A 25,144-nucleotide genomic window follows, 5' to 3' on the forward strand; every position below is an offset into this window, starting at 1 on the left:
ATTTGCTACTAATATTTACATTACTAATTATGTCACTACACGTAATGTCTGTTCAAAAATCACCAATGGTTTGCCTCTCACCTCACACCTGTCCACACACACAGTCTCGCGCCACTCAGTCACACATGCACAGTCCTGTCACTCCGCGTCTGCACCGCTCGTTGAACTCGCTGAACTCGCACTTGACTTGACTCGCCTGTTGGAACTCCCGTGGAGGCCAGCGTTACCGCTTTGATATCTGTTGGCCATCATTCTGAAATGGATTGGAGTGGTTGCGACGTGTAACATCATCCCGGGCTGATCCGACGCTCTGTGGCCATGCGGCCATTTTGTGTACAAGTTAATTTTTACCGACAGATTTGTTAACACCTATTTCCCCTTTTAATTCTTTGTTTAACGTATATGTTAACATTTTTTCCTTCATATTTTTATTTAAAGTCATTATTGAATTCGTTATTTTATTGTAACCATAAAATAGAGGGTTTAGTATTGTATTTTATTTAGTTACATTTGTAAGTGCATGTTGCATGGCACTTCCTCTTGGGAGTGCGAGTGGCGAGGCAGGTGATGTCAGGCGGGCGGCACTGCGACACATCACCGTGCACACTAGTGCTCGTACGAGGCGGTCACGCTGGCCGGCGCTTCGCAGTTGATGATAGCTTCACGGGCATACTTACATTATTTCGAAGGCTCTAACTACACAGTGTAAGGTAAAGAGAGGCAGCATAATGCCCTATAACCTATAACCATAATACTCGAGGTGCCAGTAACTTTAACAAGACAGTGCAAAGTACATGAACTTAACTTTAACATGCCTACGAACATTGGTGACAGTTACACATTTTTTAAAAGTTTGCTGCCATGTTCAGTAAACTTAACATTTACGGTGGTTTGGTGTTCAGTTACCTAGCTTGTTTTCGCTAGATTTACCAGACAGCCCTCAGTAAATGAGACAGTAAAAAGTGTAAACTTTTACTAAGCGATAATGTAGGTACTTTTACTTGTTAGTTTGGATTGCGTATAATTATAAAGATAAAGGTTGAAACGCCACACTACGTGAATTTGTTTAGGCATGATTTATTTACCACATGCATAGCGATCAGCATATCAGTACATTGCTGTGCCTAGTCCTGTGCGCTGTTCATGCCCATTTAACTGCAACTTCAAGAGTGACGCACAGTTGTGCAAATAGTCATCAATATGAAAATCTGGATCCTACATATGAACTATTGCGTGACGATTTTTAGGAACTTTATCTATTGAAATAAATCACTCACCTCCCATTTTGTTGAACTTTTACTTTATAAAAATATAAATTTTACTATGATTCTGGTTTGATATCAGCTGTGCACCTAATTTTCTTAATAATGGCCAATAATTTTTGTATAAGTATTTTTAATATTATTTTTACTTATATAATCCTTTAAATGAATAGTTATTTTTGTACATTATTTATTTAATAAGAAATATAAATATTCATAAGAAATTTCCAGGAAGCTAATCAAGTCAGGTGTAAATGTATGTTGTCTGTAATAACTTTTAACGACACATAAAATGTGTTTGCTTTAATTTGGAGTTTACTTGCCTTTACTACCCCACTTAAAGTCTTTTGATGTGAATTTTTTTCTTTCACGTATTTATCTGCATTTAGATTCCCTACTAGTTAATTTATTTGGCTCGGCACTTGAATCGTGAGTGTTGTTCGGGTTGGCATTTATTTCTTCGGGAAATAAAATAAGTATAAATATTTTTCTTTCCTTTTTTTCATTTTGTAACGACCATCCAGAGTGTCAGGGACGTCCCTGTTCGAAGAAGTGCAGTCACAGCTCAAAGGTTCCAGGACAACGGTGCGTTATTCACGCCACTCCACGTGGCAATGCCAGTAAGCCAGGCTGCTAAGGGTTGGATGACAATGCTGAGGATGGAGGGCGTGGGGGCAGGAGGGTAGCAAGGCCGGGCCGCCCTCATCCCCGAAGGTATGCGCTCGTGCAGTGGTTGTGCAGAGCCGCCACGCCGCTCAGGTACCTAGCATGATGTGTCGTGGCCTCGCCTCCTGTACACATGTAACAATAGTTTTCTTAGGAATTGTATTCAAATTTTTTATGATCAGTGATATGTACCTATATGTAAAGTGATGTGTAATATGTAATGGACAGTTTAGTGTGAAAGGCAATTGACCAAATAAGGGGTTTGGTAATAGTGTGGGTGAACTGTAATTAATTTGTAATGGCAAACATGAGTGTTGTTCGATAGACAAAGAACAAACACATGGGAAACATCAAATACTCACAAATGGAAGAACGACTGGATTTAAGAATGATCTAGTAGGCCAACTTGCTTTTATAAATCATGACATGACACATAGAAGACACGTCCAACACCGTGCTTGCTTTTTCGACAACTTACTCCAGCATCCACTTTCTGAATATGGTAACAATGAAAGGTAAGTCTACCAACTATCATAAAACACACATTTGGCAAAAGATTTAAAGTACCTATGTACACCTTATGCTATACTTATCAAGTTTGTTGGATTACCCAACTTTTTGAATGTTAAAGGATATTACAATTGATGACAAGGGTGAGATACTGTTAAAATTATTAGTGTTTTTAATGTAAAACTAAAAAAAGGATTGGTAAAAAAATAATGCAGTGAAATGCACTTACAATTCAGGGAACTAAGTTGATTAAAATATATTAGGAAAAAGATTAAAAGAAATATTTGAAGAATATCATGTGTTAGCTATAAGTAGTGTGACAGCGCTTAAATTCATGGTTTTATAGCTAAATGTTTTCAAGTCCTGGGTGGCCAAAGACCTACACTATGGCAAATTTATTCCCTGTGTTTTTAGCATAATAAAGAGCGAATAGGTGTCTGACTGGGTTCGCTTTGAGTATGTATAGAGATTTGAGTCCTGTACAAACACAAATCAGGTTTGAAAGGAGTGTAGTCTATTCTATTGTATTGAGCATGAATGTGCTAGAAACAGTGTATTTTCGATCTAAAATAAATTTGCAAATTCTTCTATAACAATATAAAAATATTGCATAGGAAATTGTTTCAAGTTAAGAGGAAAAATGTTAGGTACTCATGTAATGCGAAACTCTCAGTGGACAAATCAAAATTGCTCTTGCTCTTGTTCGGATTTTGTAAACATTTTTGTGGTGAACTCTCCAGCAGGTGTGTCAGGTACTGGCCAGGTCCACAAATTACCTGAGGCATGCATAGTGGTAGAGTGTAGATCAGGGCTGTCGAGAGCGGGAGAAGTATCGCTATGATAGTAACAGTGCCAGTTGCACAAGGCATTATTGTTTGTTTTCTCGCCAACGAAGGCGTGAAATCGAATGAAATTTTGAACAGACTCTAGCACAGTTCGGTGATGCTACTCTGAGTAAAAACCAAGTATGATATTGGGTCCAGAAGTTTTGAAATGGTCGAGATGAAGTGGAAAATCAAAGCCATAAACGGTGTTCTGCGACCAGCGTCAATGAAGAAAATACTTAGACAGTGTGTGAGCTTGTGGAAGGCAATATGTTTGGTCCATTGAAGAAGGCATCAGGAGGGGAAAGATTTGAAGATGACGCTGCGGTCGAACGGTACTTGCACAGTTGGCTACTGGACAACCATCTTATTTTTGTCATGAAGGGATCAAATAGCTTGTAGAGAAAATGGATGTAGAAAATAAGGTAATTCATTTGTATTATTATTTGTATAAAGAATTTCAGTTTATATTTGAATGACCCTCACAGTACATAATTTCAAGTTTATTGCTAAGACAGGTTATGCAATACTCACAGTTCACATTCACGGTTATGGCCACAGTAATTTTTTACGGTCTTTAACCCTTTTTAAATTTTTGAACCCTTATTTCATCTCGATTGCCCTGGTATAGATTAAATAGTTATTGAAACTTAGATGACCAGGTGATGAACTGTTGTCCAGGTGCCGGTGAAAAACTTCCAAGCGTCTGCTGGCTTCATCGGGCTGAAGCAGACCACCGGGAAGCAGCACATGACCCGAGCCATGCTAGAGAGTGTCGTGTTCCAAGTGGTGCACTTGTACCGCACTCTGCAGGACGAAGCCAGGTGCAAGCCTTTGAGCATCAGGTTCGTGCTATCTTGCTGAACATCCGGACGTCTCGTACTTGCTCTGAAACACATCAAATGGATTACTTTTAGAGATTATATTTTATGGTTTTATTTTTAAAACAGGAGAATTCAGTGTTATTGTTTTTATTTTTATGTTTATTCATTAAAATGGTGTATTATTTAACAAATATGAAACTAAAATATTTTTTAAAACTTATTTCACCAAAATTTTCATTTTGACATAATGCACTTATACAATAAAATTATTCTTAATAAGCATGTCTCAAAAGAACAACATGGTTAATGTAAGATAATGTAACTTGTTATAAGAGATGCAAGATCAAACTACATCATATTAAATTTTTTCCAATCCCTTTAGTTTATTCATTTTCATACAAAAGTCATGCTAAAAAAAACTACATTCAATGAATATACAATAGTAAAAGATAACATTTTGGTGGTTTTATTTAACTTTTGTCAAATTTCAGGTTTTTAGCTACATTTCAGTGTTCAGAATGGTGTATTCACTTGCATTTTGGTGTAACGTGTTGTATTGACATTCTCTGTGGTGTTAGTTAAATTTTAACGCAATTAACCATATAAATTTGTCCCTAATTATTTTAGACACTGGCTGTTGACTGGTAATTTTTCATATAATACCTTAAAAAAACTGTAATTCAAAAATAATCGCACCATCAGAGGTAGATGCAAGGAAGGGATTGAGATGCTGAAGCCCCTATCTTCTGACAACAGCTTAGACTTAATATAAGGAAACAATAGGTTCTGCACCTGCCCTCCCCTTCTCAAGTGTCTGGTGCCGCCACTGTGCTCAGTACATGTGTGCTTGCCTCTGCATTCCTTCAAAGTTGTAGCTACAGACTGTTATTATAAACTTCACAGAGATATAACTTCAATTTCTCTGCTTACGTATGAGGGATGTTCTAAAAGTAAGTTTCATAATTTTTTTTTTCACATGGAAACTTTATTGCCAAAAAAGTAATACACCATGGCATCATGAACTATAACCTTGCACTATTTTTTGACATTGAGAAATTTGTCATAGCACGCAATCAGTTTGAAGAAAACACTCTGGTAAAACTCAGTGCCCTGCGATGCAAGGAATTGTTGCACAGCCTGCTCCACCTCAGCATTGTTTTGTAAGTGACGTCCCGAGAGTGCGGCTTGGCTTTCAATGCAGGGAACAGGTGAAAGTTCGATGGAGCAAGATCAGGGCTGTAGGCCGGGTGATCCGATCTCTTCAATCCGAAGTGACAACTCTGATAGTGTGTGAGCCTTGCTGAGTGTGGTTTTGTGTTGTCGTCCAAGAGCACACCACCTTCACTCAGGAGCCCTGGTCTCTTTCGTTGAATGGCGGGCCTGAGTTTGGTGAAGGTGTCGCGGTAGCGTACTGCATTGAAAGTCCATTGATGGAGGAAATCAAGAGGAATCGCACCTTTCGCGTCCCAGAACACTATGGCCATAAGAATTCCTGCGAAGGGTGACACTTAGAATTTTTTCCTCACTGGTTAACTGGGAGGCAGCCTTGATTTGTGGGGTTAAGTGGTGCATCCTTGTCTCATCACCTTTGATGATTCTGAACAGGAACTCATTTCCCTCTCGCTCGTACTGCATCAAGTGATCGAGGCTGATTCCCATTCTTGCACACTTGTGATCCAGCATCAGGTTTCTCAGCACTCATCTTGCAGACAATTTTCCGTAACCCAATACATCGTGGAGCATGTGATGAGCCTGAGCATGACCAATATGCAGTTAGAATGCCACATCTGACACCGTTATGCGCCTATCTGCTAACTCCATATCCTGTACTAGCAATGGTGTTTTCATTCGTGGATGTGAAGGAACGCCCAATTCGACCTTCATCCTTCACACTCTGCCTTCCTTCACTGAACCTGCAACACTAGCGACCAACCATTTGACGAGACTTGACCTCTACACCATACACTGGTTCATGAAGCGTTCATGAAGAATGACGGACCCACAAGTCCCACTAGTCCCACATGCCCATTCATATGGATAACAGCACGCACTTCCATTGGCGACCACGTTGTCCGTACACATCTGTCTGCCATCATGATTTGTACTCGAATAATCTCAGGCATGCCGGTTTGCTGCTACTCTCTTTTTTTTGGCCCTCCGCGCATGCGTCATTCCTCTTTCGCTGACGCTACTTCCATTGTGAACCAGCAACGGGTATGGATTCTTATGGTGATTGTTTGTTTCACCTGGTTTACCATCTGCTTTTTCAAAAAAATAACGAAACTTACTTTCGGAACATCTTTTTCCCAAGTAAAAAAAAGGCAGCAAACTACCATTTCTTTTCAGTTATATTTATATAAATTAGCACCCATGTTACAGTTAGCGAGAAATTTGAGCGGGAATTGGAGGTACGTAAAAAGCCGTTATTTGAATAGCTGCTTTCAAAGCACCAATGATGGGTGAAGTTTTGTCATCGAATGTTGCATTTTAAAGCTGAGAAATCTCACGTAAAAAAATAATGTTGGGTCAAAGTTGCATCTTAAAATCCTGTTGAAATAAACACGTGTACAGTGCCTGCTACGTGGCCACACACACTCTCAGAACGTACACACACAAACCAGTGGCGGATCCAGGATTCTAGTTTGGGAGGGGCTTGACCCAGCTGAGACTAGGCTTTATCAAGGCAAACACTAAAACAATAGTGGAACCAGATGCTTTTGGAGGGGGCTTGAGACCCTTAGCCCCCCCTCTGGATCCGCTACTGACACAAACAGACAGTTTATTTTTAACTCTATTTTTAGCTCTATTTTTAGCCTCTGGACGATGTCAGTTAGTTACCACAACCGCAACACACAGCCCAGGAGATATTCTATTCTTGCAGCGACTGCCATAGCATACTGGCTATTCAAAATACCATATTTTTATTAAAGGGTTTTTCTCAGTGTTCATGAGAGAATAGTACACTTTATGGACCAGGGTTGATGGCGGAGTGTCGAAGAACGACTTCATCTGCCAGCTGCTCTCGGACCTGATCGGGGTGAAGGTGCAGCGGCCTGCTTCGACGGAAATGTCGGTGCTGGGAGCTGGCTTCCTGGCGGGACTGCACTCTGGTTGGTCCTGTGAATCCTTGTCTCAATACATGATTCAGTTCATGAGAAAGCAGGAGCATATTCAGAATTTCATTTGAAGGGACGGGGGTGAGGAGGAGAATCACTTTGCCCGCCATTTTTTTTTCAAATTGTTTCCATTTGTTATTGGTGGGATTAATAGATTTTATTTTAGTACTTTGGATTTGCGGAGGGGAGGGTGGGATGCACAGGCAGTTTCCTTTGATCTCCTCCCCTACTATGCCCATGTCAGAAGTGACCTTATAGTGAGGATCAGTTGGAAGTTACAAGATATTATTTGGTGTACACAGTTGAGTACTTGTATACTTGTTGAATTCATCTACTAGAATAAAAAAAATAGCATTATTGCAGTTTTAATATTACATTTTAAATACAGTAATTCTGCTAGTAAACAAGTTTCACTTATTGCTTTTATGATATGCAAAGTGCATGTGAAAACATGTTTATTCATACTGCTCTGTAGGTTTTTATAATAATAAGGACCTTCTAACACTTGTTCACTGTGCTCTGACAAGAATTTGTTTGCCACTAGATGCCATTTATGTACAAACCTCTTTTTTGACTTGGGGATTTAACTGGCTGTATGAGGCTGTAATAAACCTGTGTTCCTGTAGACTTAGTAGGTACTTCAAAACAAAATGGCCTAGAAACGTACGGGCTATGGCATACGTCAAGAAGACATATGAAAAGTGAACAGAGGCGGAACACAGGTAAAATACAAAGAATTTAGGAGTTAACACCCCAAAGGTTGGTGGGTGTTAAGGTGGATCATAATATATAAAAATATAAATAAAACAATGAAATCTGGTTACTTCTAGATTATTTTAATAGTTAACTTATTTTATTTTGAACAAGCCATATTTATCATAGTAGGTATGGTAGTTAATACTTTTGGTCACCACTTTAATGACTTACAAACTAGTGACAATAAATATTTTTATCAAAATCCACAGGTTCAGTAAACTCAAAGTTTAGTACATTAAATTATAATAGAATTGAATTTTACTACGCGCAGGCCGGCCGCGGATACTTTGATAATTACTTTACAGATTACATTTATTTTAAAGCAAGTTGCACAAACAAGGTTTCAGAGTAATAAAATCAAAAATAAACAATTTTCCATTGTTTGGATTGACAAGTACTTTTCATTACTATATTTTATACCTTTTTCTTTAAATGGTAGTTGGATAGTTCGCAAATTGTTCGTAGAGAATTTAATACTTTAAGATTTCTTACATTGTGTCTTCCAAACATAGACTTAGCTGCATGCGAAGTGCTGACATCCGAAAGGCGTGACGGGTCGGATCGCGGACTTAAGTTGACAGCACGATGCGTGGAATTTAGATGGCCAAAATCAGGAACTCAGTGCGGGTAGATGTGGTTGTCTACCCATCACTGGGGATGGAAAACCCCACTGTGAAAACAAAAGTTCGCACAGTGTTATTAAGTGGTTATGGCCAGCGGGAAAGTTCTCAGCCACAAAGGGCTCAAGAAAACAGGAAATAAAAAGGGCACTAAAATCTCTACTCACCAAATTGTGGGGTAGGTCGGTGGTACTATCTATCCATGATGGTAGACGTCCACTAGCGCGGTTGCATGCACTTAATTCACCAGAAAAACACTAACACTAATATGATATATAAACTTAAAATTGTAAGGGGTTTTTCCCCTGGTCATCGTGACTACATCCTATAATCTTTGATGTCCGACTTCTCAGGAGGAGAGACGCGGTCGCGGTAGAAGTAGCGCGGTAGAAGTAGCGCGGCAGATGTAGGATGCTCCCTGTACCACAGTTGATTGACGACTCTTTCTACTTGAGAGAGTCCCTTAGTTCCTGCATGGACTCAAAACAGAAAAGGGGGAGGGGGGAAGAGAGAAACAGAGTGGGCGGAGCTAAGTGGGCCATGGGAGGAAAAGTGCCTTGGGATTGGTCAGGGCTTGTGGGCGTCATAGTGCCACAAAAAAAATCTAATACTCTCTATGTGCGCCATCTTTATTTGGGACAGGCGCCATGAGATAGCGCACCGAGCGGTGGCGTTGCTGTATGCCGTCTAAGGCAAAGGGGGATTGGAAGGTGGTGCTCCCTAGCGGGAAAAACTGACATTAGCATGCTTAGTTTCGGTTGTGCTCGAGAGATCGCGCACAAGCCTCGTGCGTGGAGCGCAAGCATAGGCGTGGCTTGTTCCTAAAGGAGAGGAGGGGTTGACGAGGGAAGGGGCATGGTCCTTGCCTTGGTCATGGTTCCTGGAAGCATATCAGAAAACCTAAGAGGGCCAGGGATGGCGGGGAAGTGCTTGTTTTATGCCGAGACCAGCACATCCGCTTTGCTCGCCAGGGCCTCGAGCCTGGGAAAGCGAGCTAAGCTCGCCTGACGAGGTAGGTATCCCTGCGTGAGAAACAAGGCGGAAGGCACGTTAGGCAGGGAGAGTTATCATGTCTGTTCCTGCATGCCGGTGAGATAAAATTGACTCGGCTAGCCTACGCTGCATTTAAGCGTCTGCATGTCTCTGCTGAGACGTTGAGACTCTCTAAAACCCACTAGTAAAGTTTTAATATGTATAGCCCTGAGTGGTATAGATGAGAAAATAAATTTTGATGAGGTACTCTAGCTTATGGGAAGGTAGAAATATTTTAATAAATAAAAGTTGAAAAATTGAGCCAAGAAAATACCAATTTTTGGCTCAAGGCCAGGAAGCATGATATAACGTTCTCAAAGTCGTAGTTATTTTAAGATTCGAGTTATACTTGTCTTGAATGTAGGTTGGCACTACTGCAGATGATAGCAGGGAAAGGCTGGTGCAATAGGGGAGTAGTCTAGATGATGACCAGAAAGTGGCTGACTTTCATAGTTTATAAAAATGTTTTTATAACAAGTGTCCATGTTGAGTCAAAAAAACAGATATAAAGTACTATACTGGCTGTACTTGGCGCACTTACTTTATAAAATTTTTGATATGACAAACTACACAGCAAAAAGTGTTAAAACAATCCTATCACAATGCTGTTTATTTTTCAATTGCAGTAAAGGACTCAGCTTCAATAATACTTAACTATAAACACAAGACTAATTTCACATTTAAAAATTTTTTTATGAGCAAAAATCTTTTTGTTTCCTAAAGAAAATTCTGAAGAGTGTTTCACTGTGCAGTATAGTAAATCCCTTTTAAGAAGTTCAACGTACTTAGAAATTCAGATTTACTGACAAAATTATATTAAAAGGGTAAAATTACATGTATTTATAAGTCAAGTGCCAAATATTTTAAACTTATTATGCAAAAAATTTCATTAAGTGGGATTTTCTGAAGAGGGTTTTTACCGAATTTTTTACTCAGAAAGTCTTTATTTGGCCACCTTGAACATTACAAACTGTCTTAAAAGAATTCGGTAAACCATGTTTTGTGCAAATAAGTTTCTGTCAATGCAAAGAGACTGGTCTGATGTTTTATGCTTGTCAGCGATTTATAAATTATGAGTTTTAAAATCATTGTCCAGGTGTCTGGAAGTCCAAGGAGGACCTGGTAAAGCTGATGAAGGTGGCGGATGAGTTCTTGCCAACGGAGGGAGTGGCGGCCAGGTATGAGCCACTCATGGCCCAGTGGAGAGCAGCCGTGGATAGGTTCGTGGACTGGTACCCCGTGCCGCAGTGATAACTGCTGGAGCCGGGCCACGTCAGTTTCAAGAGCACACGTTTTCAACACACACTGTCTCCATCAGAAACATCTGCCAGATGTGTTCGGTTCCTGTGCCTGTGTTTAGCCTTGAAGAAACATGAGTGTTATCCTTTGCCAAACTTGCCAGATGGCTGTATTACCATTAATTGCATGTGATTTTTAAGAATGTTTGGTCATTCTTGGAGATAATGAACTTGTTTAGAGTGCTCCTTTTGTTATTGCATGGGACCATTTCATATGTGCAACAACTTTTTTTACATCTACAATAATTTCTGAACTGTTTACTTGTCAAGATTAAGTATATATAAGAGTAAGTATAAATTGTGCAGTGTACAACTTTTTTTAGCTTATGAAGATTCTGTAAGAGCTGGTTTACATTCGCAATAGCATGTGTACAGCCTAGATGCACAAACGTTGAATGTATAAAACTGATAGCAGCAGCTACATTGGAAAATAGCACACGGCGCAGCAAAACAGCATGCGCCTGTTGCGCAGAAAGTTTCCGAACTGAAACATATGGTGATGGTATCTTCATCAGAGGAGGTTTCAAACCGCTTACGAAGATACATACATAGACATAGCAACTTAAACAGTGAGATCCCTTCTAGTAGTGATATCAGGAAGCTTCACAGGCTTACTGGACAAGGCAAAATTTATTAACATACAGTAAACAATGACTCAAGAATTTGAGTAGTATACTCTGTAACACAATATTTATATCAAAAGTTTAACATCTAATCAACCTTACCTACAAAAAACACGCAAAAGACGAGTGCAACCTCATGCGTACATGTATAGTAAAACATATGAAACCTTGAGGCAAAATACCACCCAACGTCAGACAAAAGATTATGTGACCAAATATACCTAGATCATGTCAAACATTTCAAAATTATAAGATGAAGAAAATAATAATCACTTCAATATTAGAGATATTCTTCTGTAACAATATAAAAATATTGCATAGGAAATTGTTTCTAAGTTAAGAGGAAAAATGTTACTCATGTAATACGAAACTCTCAGTGGACAATTCAAAATTGCTCTTGCTCTTGTTCGGATTTTGTAAACATTTTTGTGGTGAACTCTCCTGCGGCGTGTCAGGTACTGGCCAGGTCCACAAATTACCTGAGGCATGCATAGTGGTAGAGTGTAGATCAGGGCTGTCGAGAGCGGGAGAAGTATCGCTATGATAGTAACAGTGCCAGTTGCACAAGGCATTATTGTTTGTTTTATCGCCAACGAAGGTGTGAAATCGAATGAAATTTTGAACAGACTCCAGCACAGTTCGGTGATGCTACTCTGAGTAAAAACCAAGTGTGATATTGGGTCCAGAAGTTTTGAAATGGTCAAGATGAAGTGGAAAATCAAAGCCATAAAAACACAAACGTTGAATGTATACAAACTGATAGCAGCAGCTACATTGGAAAATAGCACACGGCGCAGCAAAACACCCTGTGGTACCTCTGGCGAGCCATTCCGTCTACTGCCCACCAGCCACGTGGCGACATCATGCCCTGAGCCAGGAATCTCAAGCGCCCTGTGAACTAGCACACAGGATAGCTATAGACATGATAGTTTGTGCCCTCTGCATCTTATCAACATCAGTAACAACTGCCGTGACAGGCATTAGATGACAAGGTATTGATTATACAATCCGCAGATCCAGGTAAAGCTATTTTAGTCAAAGCCTAACTAGGCTAAAGTAGCTAATTATTTCAAGGGAAAGTATTGACTAACAAACTTAGTCTCATAACACTGAATCAACCATGTACAGGTTCTGAATCAGTAAATCGAAATGATATTGTCATTCCGTACTGTGTACAAGGGTACTTGTGTCTACGATCAGGCCTCGCTGCACTGTCGTCACAACTAGTACATTCGTTGGAAGTTGACACCATATAAGGGTGAGCAATGTGGTGCACCAGTATTGTTAAAAAGTAACAGCTCCAAATTTAATTCCGCATGTGCCCGGATATCCGAACTCAGGGGAGGGGTGATACGAACGAAATACAAGTGCAGGAGGAGGTAAGCGGAAGGAGCATGGAGAAGGGCACATGAAGTGCCGTAGCCAAATAAGTCCGATGATTGCCGAAGCAAAAGGAAGCAGCACCATCGCACACATGCTGGTGCAGAACTACTAAGTTTTCTCTGTGCTGTCGCCCATTTCTGTCTGTGGCCAATTAATGTACACTACATCACCGGATAGAATAACTGACTTGTTTTGATATTAGTATTTCAAAGTTAAAGAGTGAAACCTATTCAAATACATATGTTTGTATTTATGAGGAAATGTTTGTACTTTATTATTTACAAAAGTTTAAACGTACTATTCCTAAATGTTAACAGCAAAATTATGAAATTAAGTCCTTGGATTTAGGTAAACAACTGCTTCTGCAAATAATAACTGAGAATATTAAAACGTTTGGTGGAATGATTCAAACTTCTGTGTCATGTGCGAATGTAGCTTCGACTTCTGTACTGTGCGTGTGCAACTATGCTATTTATATATTGCGTGCTACTATTGTGAATGTAGCCTATGTTTATAGGCCTGGTCACAATCAACATAAGCTTTTCACAAGCACAACACAGTATTACACACAGCAGTTGCATGTAATTCAATCTGACTAGCTACCATTGTACATTGCGAAAAGTTTTACACAAGCCTGGTATTAGTATAAGTAGAATTCGCTCTAGGTTTAACTCTTGCTTAATACTATGTTGTTACTCAAACTGAGATATGTTTTTAGTGAATCAGAAGCTCTGAACACCCTACTACATCATCATTTGAGAACTTTACTTATTCCTAATAATAAAAGTCAAAATGTCTGTGTAGACTAGATTGTGTCAAATACTTTATTTTTTGTTTTTGTTCACACTGTCCTATTTCTGTAGGAGGAGAAAATATGTATATCTGAAAAAAATTTAAGTTAATATTCGTTGTAACCAGGCTGTTGTGTTTGTTTGGTTTTATGAAAGTGCTTATCGCTATGACCATCAATGTGTTACTATGTACTATGTTAATTGTGGCCAGGCCTTAAAAGTAAATAGAAGCAATTGAAGTGTACAAGAAATAATTATAATTATTAATATGCTGTACTTTTTATTAATTTTCAGTAATTTAATTATTATCACTTCTATTATTTTTTTTAATTTTGCCACACAAGTAAGGCAAAGTAATGTGATTTATACTATGTAACATAGTGTTTCATGCTCTATCATTATTTTTTTTTCAATTTACTTTTATAATTGATGGCTGTGTTAAATTCACGTGAGGTGAGAAAGTCATGACATGCAAGTATTATCACAATTATAATGATGCCGTACCTCCTGTGGCAGTGAAGCCATTCCCCAATAGCTGGTGCCCCTGCTGGCGGGACAATCCACTCACCCGGCCCACGCAAGTCAAGTGTGAACCCCAGTGCCAGTATGCTAATAGCATGCCCAGTTTTATTTTGTTACCACCCCTTATAATTCGTTGACCGAACAATTCAGTAATAAAGTAACCAAATTAATACAAACTCGGTAATGCTCACAAGGGAAAGTGCGACGTGAGACATGTGTGTTGGCCCTTTAAGTTCTCCGTGCTTTATGAATGCCCTTAATTCCCCTTGCGGCTTTGGATCTTAATTAATTCTTGCCATCATCTGAGTCACTTGTGATAAAAAAAACAACAAATACATAATAACAAACCTAGTAGTTACAGCAAACAAAACAATCACCAACTTGGTTAAAATTTTGTAACTAATTATTTAGCTTTTGTGGGCTTTTAGTCAGCTGTTGGCCATACAGAAATTATTGTGATGGAATTGTAATGTGTTTAGTTTATAAGTTTTCATGAAAAATTATTTACCGTTTTTTGTTGGAGAGCCTTCAACCTTGTGCTACTGATCTTTTCAATCTGGTAATTATAATTTATCAACCCTAAATCTTTTTTAATCACTTCCCACATGTCCTGGGGTCAATTTATGGTTCAGGGTGTAACCAGACCATCTTGAACTCTCACCATGTGACAACGCAACGAGGTTAATTTTTTAACCGGGCTGGTCGACTCCAACGTTAAAAGTATTTTTTTACTAAGTCATGCATATGTCTGCCGGCATAAAAGACATCACTAACGAGCAAATTTTAAGGGATTGGTCACCTCCTGTCAGAATTTCATTAAGACTGCCGCTAGGTAGTGTATTAGTGTAATGTGTATTTCTCGCGTAAGAGTCAGCAGCATAACTGTCAGTACGAGCTACAACTGTAGAATAATATGTGTGAATGAATCTAAGTGTCTTGTGAATCGTCCTAAGTTATTTACCAGTCATTATCAATAATAGGAATCAGCATACTATGCTGGAGAGGGACTGTGCACCTGTGAAGCAGCTAGTTATTTCTATTCAGTAATGTACGGCCTACGAGCCTAGCGAAAGATACTGGTGCTGACGACCCACAAACAGCATAAATTCGGTTAGACAATTAACACCTTCAACCAGCACTCAACTAAGCCTACCCCAGGTTTCCAGCCGAGACCATGGGCAATGACAATACAATGTTTTAGCGCTTGCAGCAACTGCATGCGGTATGGCGTCTGCTTCAGACGTTTCCTTAGGATCTTCCATACAGTTGATCGTGGAATATCCATTTCTCTGCTAGCTTTCCGCGTAGACTTTAGGGCTACGCAGAAAATTAGCCTGCACACGCTCAACTGTTTGATCAGCCACTGGTGTACGACCCGTTGACTTTCCCTTACAAAGACATCCTGTAGCTTTGAAGTGTTCGTACCATCGCCGTATGGAATTCGCAGACGGTGGTTCGGCATTGAACTTTGTCCTGAATCGTCGTTGAACTGTTTTGACTGAACGACTTGCATGAAATTCAAGGACGGCGTATGCTTTCTTGTCGTTTGCCTCCATCTCTCTGATGCTGTTCTATGTGCCGAGGAAGGCGGGAATCTGCAACACAGAATAAAACTTGTTGAGTTTATACAGATGACCACCAAGTTTCATCGCGATATGTTGACAAATGCACCCACAGCAACCTCATGAAATCGCTCCGATCAATTGTGGACACTGTAGTTGTAAGTGAAAGTATAATTACAGTAAAAAACTTACCAATTTAAAAATTAAACTCTGTTGCAGTTGTATATGCCACACACATACTAGTCTGTCGGATAGTAATAATAAATATATTGATATTAGTTTGTGCACTGAATTAATGTGGTCAAGGGATTAGCTGGCTTTTGTTTACGACTAATGAACACCACCGTGTCTGAGGGTTACGGACTCGGTAAAGACTTCAACCTCTGGGCATGATGTCGCCTATGTGAGAACGTGACTCATGTCCTCCTTACTGCAATTACAAATACCACCTGGACCTGGCCTGCTCTCTGCGCCGGGCCCGCTACTGAGTGGGCATTTAAAGGTGTCCCCCACACGCCGGTCCACAGTAACACGTGGGTGAACGCAGTACGGAGTTTTAATACGCGCCACTGCGCCACATGCCCTAGGGAGATTTTATTACAAAAAATTGGTATAACTGTTCTAAACGCTTAACGGCACAACTGCAACTGGTTTACGTGAAGTCCAGAACCACCTTGTGGTTGGATAGTAGATGCATGTTGGTGACTGAACTCCAGCTAACGGAATACTAAATATTTAATCAAGCAGTCGAGTCGAAATAAGTGCCAGGTATAAAAGACAACATGTACCAAATAACAATAAACACCTCTTGCCAGTAACACTTCTGTTCTTCATAGCACCCTGGGGGGCTAAAACACCCAGGATATTTTGCCTATGTTTTTGCCAGCCGCCTTCTCGCCACATGGTGGTGTCATGACTAAGAGAAGAGAGTCTTGTATTCTGACTCCTAGCACGCATTTGACACTCGTCGCTACAGATCTCATTTCCCGAAACATAGTGACTGTTTTGCCATCGGAAGCCTACTGTGTTCATCTGTGCCTTCGTCAATGTGGTGTCCAGAGTATCTGTTTTGTCACATCACTGGGTTCGTCTGTGTTGTCATTGTGTTGTCCACTTTATCTGTTTAGTATCATTGTTTGATTTGTCTGTTTGTCACTGTATTGTCCAAGATAATTTTTTTTTCTTTATTTACTATTCTTGCTGCAATTGTCATCAGCCCCCACTGTCTTTACTGTAATATTTTTCTCACTAATTCTTTCTCCTGAATTTTTTGTGTGCTCTGTTTCTTTTTTTTTAACTGTTGACATCCTCTGATTTTGCTTTTTTCATCCTTTTTTTTTTCTTAATTGAGGTTTCTTATGATATATAGTCTAACCAGCAATGGCGCACTTTCAAAAAACATTGTAACTAAATCTCCCCCATTCTAAAACCATTCAACGAACATATATTTATCATAAATACCCCAACAACTTCCAGGGACATATAGTGACCCCCTGAATGTGGAGCTTAATAACATACAACCCCCTCAACATAGTTTTATTTAAATCTCAAATGCTATCGATTTGATGTTGAGTTATGGGAGTTGCTGTTTATAATGAGCAGTATGTGATTATTCTGCATGTAAACTTCCACAGCAGGGTACTTTAGCTATAGTCTTTATTAATGAAAAAAGGTTCTTTATGTCTGTCTTTTGAGTAGCACGGACACGGTAACGTCTATAGACGTGAAATTTGATACATAAATTCTCAAAGTGGGGAGGATTTAGTTTTTTAATAAATTTTATAGCAAATTTATAACCTTCATTATTCCGTGTGCCTTACAAATACAGTAGAGAGTCAAACAACTGTAAAATTCTTTGCAAAGTTTTGTCGCTGTCTTTGTTAGTTGTAAAAATGTATGTGCAGCATAATTCACTTTTACATTTTATTTCTTTCTTTAGTGCAATGCTCTATCATTATGTGAGATGGCCAACATTTCGGTTTCAAATTAAGTTGAGAATAAATTAATTTACATCTTAATATGTACTTTGCCTGTATTATGTTTGGGTTGATCTATAGATAATCTCTGGATTAATCTGTAATTATAAAAGAGAGAGTTTGTCTGTATAATGAACAGTGTGAAAGTCTTATGCCTGTAGTCTTCCATAGGGAAGTGCAGGTAGGAACATGCGTTAGTTCATTACGTAACATGAACATTATTTATTCAAATTTTAATAAGACTATCAACAATTGTTATTATAAATTAGCAAAACAATTGCAATTTAAGTTCCAGTTGGGCTTAAAAAAATTTTTTATTTTTTATTTTTTGATGTGATGTCTAATAAATCGATGAACGCCGGCTGCGCGCAAGAAAAAGGATGATTCATTGTCCGAAGAACAGAACTTTAACTAAAACCAGTCGCTCCGGCGCTGACACCACCCCATAAGGGAACTTTGAGTGAATTTAGCTGCGGTCCGCGCTCCACTACAGTGGACGCGAACACCGCCTCGAGACATTGATATACGGGATTGGCCATCTCCAATCGCCCTCACCCCTCTTTTGAGTAACCAGGCTCAGAACCGCCTAGTGCCACGCTAATACGTAATATTTAGTAACTTTGTGCGACGCCTTGAATCTAGAACGTTTTCTTTTGTAAACTTGTGCAACACACCTTCGCGTAACATTTTTTGTGAACTTGTGCCACGTCTTATTACGTAACTTTCAAACTAACTTTGTGTAATTGTGTAACTTCTGTATTGTGTGATGTCACCCTCTGTACGACGTGGCGTGTAATCAACGGTATTACACCAAACCCACAGTCGCATGAATAAACGACGCACGTCATTTGTTGCATCACTTCAGCATCTGATTAATTAACCATACGACTCCCAACCACTGCCAAGTAGGGAATTCCTCATAACCCACGCAACACCGCCGACGGTCCTAGTGGGCCACGCAGGGCAACCGACCCCACGACCCACCTATCGACTAGAAACAGAGCTAGTCTGGCGCCCACCCGGAAACAATACACCGACAACAGCCATTCCCGCTAGGAGCCGCACCGGGACTCGAGCCCGAGACCCCGGACGACGGCAGAGTGATGTGCTCCTGCTACCCTTGAACTAGCAAACCACATGCATATGTGGTTGATTGCGCCCCTCCTTGCTTGATGTTGTTTGCTCACTCCCTTGTTGATTGCTGTGGTTGGCAGTGTTGCGGGTCCGTGGTGTTTTTCGGACATGTGCTTATCCATCGAACATCGCTGTTGACGTATAATGCCTGTATATACTTGACCTCGGAGAGCATTTTTTTCATGTTAATGGCGCTGGTGCTGGCAGCTGTTGGACTTACAACCTGCAGTGGTCGTTGACATTGCATGTTCACCAGGTAATTGCAACTGGCATCTTTGCAAGATGGTGTAGTGGTATCTACTGCTGCTAAACTTCTTCGGTGTGTTGGGCTCCACGTTGTGGTAGCCACTTTTCTGTGTTGCTGCTATACTATATGCTATATGCACTGTTTATACACAGATAATGTGTGGTGTTGTTAGGTAGAAACAAAGTATAATTATCACTTCCTGAATATAATCTATGGATGTAGGAATGGTGTTATTTATTTATCAGAGTTTCAATCATAAATAATTTTCTGTGTATATTTATGGCTCTGTAAAAATAAACTTCAAGATTCATGCACAAACTAAAATTCCTTAATAGATCAAAATTAATGAAATATGGTACATAAGGGAAAATTGAAATATTCTCACACTTTAAAATCTTCACAAGACATGAGAATAGACAACAGACGACTGGAAACCATAAAGGACACATACACATACACTGTAAATTGACAACCAAGAAACATACGATTAACACCAATATTCTTTAATCAAATAAATATATATCTTAGTTTCTAGTTGGTCCAGTGGTATGCTATTCATATATTCTAAAATTGCTGGATTTAGGTTGCACACATGATAACATAAAAACAAAAGTTCATATAGTTCCAAAATAATAACGTCTGTTGCAATCTCAATTTATAATCGAAAGTTTTGCGTGAGAAAATAATATTTATTTATAGTGTTGTTTATTAAAATTGATTTTTATATTCCGCTGCTAAATTCAATAAATAATTGCGGTAGAGCATTTTGAGACATCTGTCTCAGTTCACCTCTGGGTGTTTGAACAAAGTCAAATGTATAAACAGGATGCGTGATTGTTTTACAAAATGTTTATCTATCAAGGTCTCTTAACGCGCTCAACAATGAAATTTAATACTTAAAAGTCCGTCGGCAATATTACGATGTATGTAGGTAGAAAGCAGTTACATTAACATAGCATCATGAATCGGCTGATTACTCACGGTAAATCACACCTGAATACACGTCAGTTATGACGTGCCCTAATTAAATAACATATACTTTAGGCTTATACGACGTAATAAGCATCCTGGTTGCAGGATGATCTACCCAGCTATTTATATTCGTTGATTTTTGAGGGGATTTAAACCCAGGCTATGTAGCCATCATCGCCGTTAATTCAAGACTCGTTACCGTTAATTCTGTAGTGACGCTTATCTTAAGTAACACCGTCGCTGATTGGCTGAAACACTAAGATTGTTGACTTAATTACACGTTCAAAATCACTCACAGACAATTAACAAAACAAATTAATACATCAAAATGCCTTAAATTTAAAATAGGATTTTCCAACAATGGAAAATCTGTTTTACAAATTACAAATAAAAAGTTCAATTTGCCGTTTTAAGTCCAATGTTCCCTAGAGGGGTCTCGTTAATTGAGCTTCGGCGTCATTCAGATGCGCCATAGAGAACGGTACTTGCAGATACGTTCAAATACATAATCATAGAACAAAACATCAAATGTCAATAAATAATAATAAGAAGCACTAAAAATGTTATTTAAATAAAACAAAACACTTTCTGTGCGTAGGACAGTCATGTTTCAGCACAATGGTGACAGGTGATGTGCCAATGGCTTCATTCCCCATTGTCTCAGATACAGGAGTATGGTGGGGAAATGTTCCACCCAATTGGAGTGGTTCTAACTGACTCTAAGATGCAACTGAACATTTAGGTCCTGACTTCTTCTCTCAATGTGGTTTGCACAAGAATAGTAAATAGGGGTTGTGTAGGGGCAGACTCACAACTTCTCGCACCATTTGCGCCTTTTGCGTCCCGTGAAGTATGTCGGTTATCCGACAATAATTATTCCTGCTAACCCCAAATGGAAAACAAACTTACATTTCAAGCTGTTTACAAAGTGGTTTACTTGCGCATTAAGAATCGAATATACTTCCACTCATCGAGAGAACAAGTTCATCACCACCAGTAATATGTCTTGCCCTGTTATGACCTCGGGTATGAGCCCATTAGGTAATTCGCAATAGTTTTGAACGGTTATGTGGCTTGTCATGCTTGTTTGTTGCTATTCCCTGTGCTGGCTTTATGCCTATGGCAATGTTCGCAATTTTGTACATACTTTCGAGTGTCTCGTACTACGCAGGCCATTGAAAATGCTCTCGCATCTGTGTAAAGTTTTGTTTGGCGCCTAATTGTCCTGCCAAAGGGTGATCATTGAAAAATTGAAAAAAATTACCTCTTTTGTGGCCTTGGGCGTGTACGTGCGCCACCTGTCACCTGCAGTTCGATTTTATAGTTCATTTGTTTACACAGCACTATCACTCCACGCAACCTTGTTCGCATTTTCCTCACTGTCTTCAGCCGTGAGCTGTGAGCTCAGCTGGTTGTTGATAACTCGCGCGTGCACAATATCTATATTCTATACTAAGATCTTGTCTTGTATATCTAATGCTGCCGAGCGAATTTCTGTTTAAAATGAAATGTTAAAACTATCAGTTAAACATACTCTATGACTGTGACGTCGTCCGACCGAAGGCCACCCTAAAGCCCGACCTGCAACCGCCAGTATGCAACCCCGCTAACGGAACGCGCCCCTAGCCATGGCCCACCCGAGTCAGGCGAGCCACCAGCAACCAAGGTAGAACCCGGCCCCCCCAAAATAAACAGACCGTCATTAAAACCAACCATGTTAAAAAACAAACATAGATTATTAAACAGTGTTACGTATTTATTTGAAGTTGGTCAACGAAAGTGCGACGTAGGAGTGCCCGGGCACTCACGTGTGTAACTACAGCAATACGCGTGTGAATGTTCCCCTGGCGGCCTTCTGCCTGAATCAGTCAATCAGACCTTATGACATAATTATTCTAACCTTGTGTTGCGTCATTAACCCCACCAGAGCAATCCGACAAGAGACGAACAGTCGCTGGTGTGACGTAAAAATCCAAACATAATAATTCTTAAATATAATAACTTTCATTTGTAGAAGGGACGAATGACCTTGATTCAGCTTTTATAATTAATGTAAGAATTTAACATCATTAAATTCTCTTATTAACATATCATATCAGAAACTAACGTAATGAGGTCAACCCTGGCGCGAGGGCCACCGAGCCTCGGCCGGACCCCATGACATGACGCCAGTACAGCGCGACTCGTGGACCGGGGCGGACGCACGTCCCACAGAGAGACATCATTCTTTGTCCACACCGAGTTCATTTCTGGTAAATATAGTCATTCTTAAAACCCCTTTTTAATAATCTCTCCGTGTGTACCCGGTCCAGTTTTTCGGTCCAGGACCTAATCCGGCCGCATAAATCTAAACCCCCCCCCCCCCTGCACAAACTTGGTCCGCGGGGTAGGTTCAGTATCCGGTACGGGCCGTCTCCCGAGGACAGAACTTTGGTTAAACTCAGTCGCTCCGGCACTGACACTCCCCGTAAGGGAACTTTTGAGCGAATTTAGCTGCGGTCCGCGCTCCACTGCCGTGGACGCGAGCACCTCCTCGATACGCAGATTTACGGGATTGGCCGCCTCCAATCACCCTCACCCCTCGTTGAGCAGCCAGGCTCAGAAACGCCTAGGGACACGATAATACGGAACAATTAGTGACTTTGTAACATTTCTTTGTAAACTTGTGCAACGCAACCCCGTGTAACATTTCTTTTGTAAACTTGTGCGACGCATCTCTCCACGTAACATTCGTAAACTTGTGTAACGCAACCTCGTGTAACATTCCTTTTGTAAACTTGTGCCACGTTAATTAAGTAACTTTCAGACTTAGTTGCGTGTAATTGTGTAGTTTTTGTATCTTGTGACGTCACCTGTTGTACGACATGGCGTGTAACCAACGAAGTTACACCAGAGCCACCATCGCCTGAATAAATGACGCCCGTCATTTATTACCTCATTTCAGCGTCTGCTTCTTTAAACCTGCTATCCCCAATCACTGCCGAGTAGGGAATTCCTTAAACCCACGCAACATCGCCGACTGTCCTAGTGGGCCACGCAGGGCAATCGATCCCACGACCCAACTACCGACTAGCACCAGAGCTAGTCTGGCGCCCACCCGGACTCATTACATTTGCAACAGCCACTCCCGCTAGGAACCGCACCGGGACTCGAACCCGAGACCCCGGACGACGGCAACTGTGTATATACGATCTGAATTTTTCCAATTTCAAAATACCGTTGGCCTTGTATTTGAAAAGTTAACTTCTTGTACCAACTCGTAACTGTAGCACTTATATTCTACATGTACGCACGTCTGTGTTCGGGTGCCATAACGTGACGGGCTCAGTGCATGTAAAGTGTATTTTTAAGTATTAAATCTAATTCAGTCTGTATCTCTTTCTTTCATTTATCATTGCTGTCTCCTGCCACATGGCCAAGAATCCCATTGAAGAACTCACTGGGCAAAAAATTTAATTTCTTTACCCACGAGACAATCCAGATGACGACACACATTGGTCGATTGCCACTCGGGTGAAATTCAATATGCTGGTGTCATCTAGCATCTGTGGCTTTTGACTCGCTTGTCCTGTGTTGCCTTGGAGCTCATTATGGTAGCACACAGTAGTGGATCCAGAGGGGTGGCTAAGGGGCTCAAGGCCCCTCCAAAAGCATCTGAGTCCAATATTGTTTTAGTGTTTGCCTTGATAAAGCCTAGCCTTAGCTGGGTCAAGCCCCTCCCAAACCAAAATCTTAGATCCGCCACTGGTAGCACATGCTGGTACACATGTTCATGCAAGGCAGCGATGTGCCAGAGCGACCTGTTTGGATTAGAGTTGCACTGATGGTTGGCATCAAATGTAAGTCAAACATTTATTTTTGCAGAAAAAAATTATTATAAAAAAATTAATTTTTCTATCAGCACTGTAGTATTTTTTAGTTATGACAATTTTTTAAATAGCATAATTTCATGACTTAAAAAATTTTCTTTTTTAATTTATAATCCCCGGACTACCGAACAATTCTTCCTCGTCATTAGATGATATTGTCGTCGCCTGGTCGACTAGCCCCTGAATGGTAGTATTTATCCGGCTACTCAGGGTTCGGTAGAGAGGGTTCGGGCCGCGTGGCCAAGGGACTAAGTCACCAGGATAGTCATTAATACACTCAGAGACGGTTTCCAGGTTCTTTATATACGAAAACAAACCCTTTACAAGGGGCTACCGCGTTCCCGCCTGTGACCGATCCTGTAGGGCGGAGCCCGGTTCCGCGCACTGTTGCTGTATGAAAAAATACGTGATGTCCCGTTCGTGATGAGCAAGACCCGAAAATTACCGTGCAAACGAAAGCGAAAATCCAGCCCGCAAAAGAACTCCGCGACTCATAAACTGCCGGAGAAAACACGCACGCAAAAGTAGTGCCTGACTGCACGCCGCGACTGAATGACACGATGACACACCTAACTGACCACACGACTGCGACAGAGGAATCGCTTCCTCTCGGCACTGCATTAACTGCAGCGAGACACCGCGCCCGTTCTCACCGCCTCGGAGAGCTCTCGTAGCCACGTCTCTCGCCTCCTGCGTCCAGCTGCCGACTGCCTACCTTCCCGCCTCGCGCGACCCAGCGCCCGCGTACCACCCCTCCTCGCGAGCCCGCGGAACACGCTGATTGGTCACAGGCGGAAGCCACGGCCTTGGCGCCCGGTGAACACGTGAGAACTAATTTTACATAACATTCCATACAATATAATAAACCATTTATAATAAAGAAAACACGACCCTTCAAATAATAATATAAACAATTTACAAATAAGAATGTTTCTTATGTAGTTTACAGTAAACTTCCCCTAGCGTGCGAATCTTCCCCCCTGTCCTAGCCGCACTGCTCATCGGCGCACACGCAACACAAGGCAGGAGAAGGCGTTGGCGTGGCATAACGGGCTGTGCGAGCTGGTTCGACACTTGGGTCGACGTCAATATGTGTTGTTGCTTTTCTTCCTTTATTTGGACGGCTTTTATATAAATGGAACCAAGCGCCATTCAGT

General features: G+C 40.6%; 1 protein-coding gene and 1 long non-coding RNA gene across 3 annotated transcripts in view; one reads left to right on the forward strand and one right to left on the reverse strand.

Annotated features, from left to right (window-relative positions):
- Window positions 1-14,811, forward strand: part of LOC134542334 (putative glycerol kinase 5) — a 47,069-nt gene extending 32,258 nt beyond the window's left edge. For both annotated transcript variants that reach the window (XM_063386484.1, XM_063386485.1), the window contains exons 9-11: window positions 3,944-4,107; window positions 7,063-7,196; window positions 10,707-14,811. In XM_063386484.1, coding sequence (XP_063242554.1) covers window positions 3,944-4,107; window positions 7,063-7,196; window positions 10,707-10,861 — 453 coding nt within the window. In that variant the 3' untranslated portion in view covers window positions 10,862-14,811. The remainder of the gene's footprint in view (window positions 1-3,943; window positions 4,108-7,062; window positions 7,197-10,706) is intronic.
- Window positions 1,748-20,315, reverse strand: LOC134542335 (uncharacterized). The gene is made up of 3 exons (XR_010076777.1): window positions 20,128-20,315; window positions 15,653-15,822; window positions 1,748-4,150 (listed from the first exon to the last, which is right to left on the reverse strand). It is a non-coding gene; the product is annotated as an uncharacterized LOC134542335 (long non-coding RNA).
- Between the last annotated feature and the right edge of the window lie 4,829 nt (window positions 20,316-25,144).

This window comes from Bacillus rossius (assembly GCF_032445375.1).
Source record: "Bacillus rossius redtenbacheri isolate Brsri chromosome 4 unlocalized genomic scaffold, Brsri_v3 Brsri_v3_scf4_2, whole genome shotgun sequence".
NCBI lineage: Eukaryota > Metazoa > Arthropoda > Insecta > Phasmatodea > Bacillidae > Bacillus > Bacillus rossius.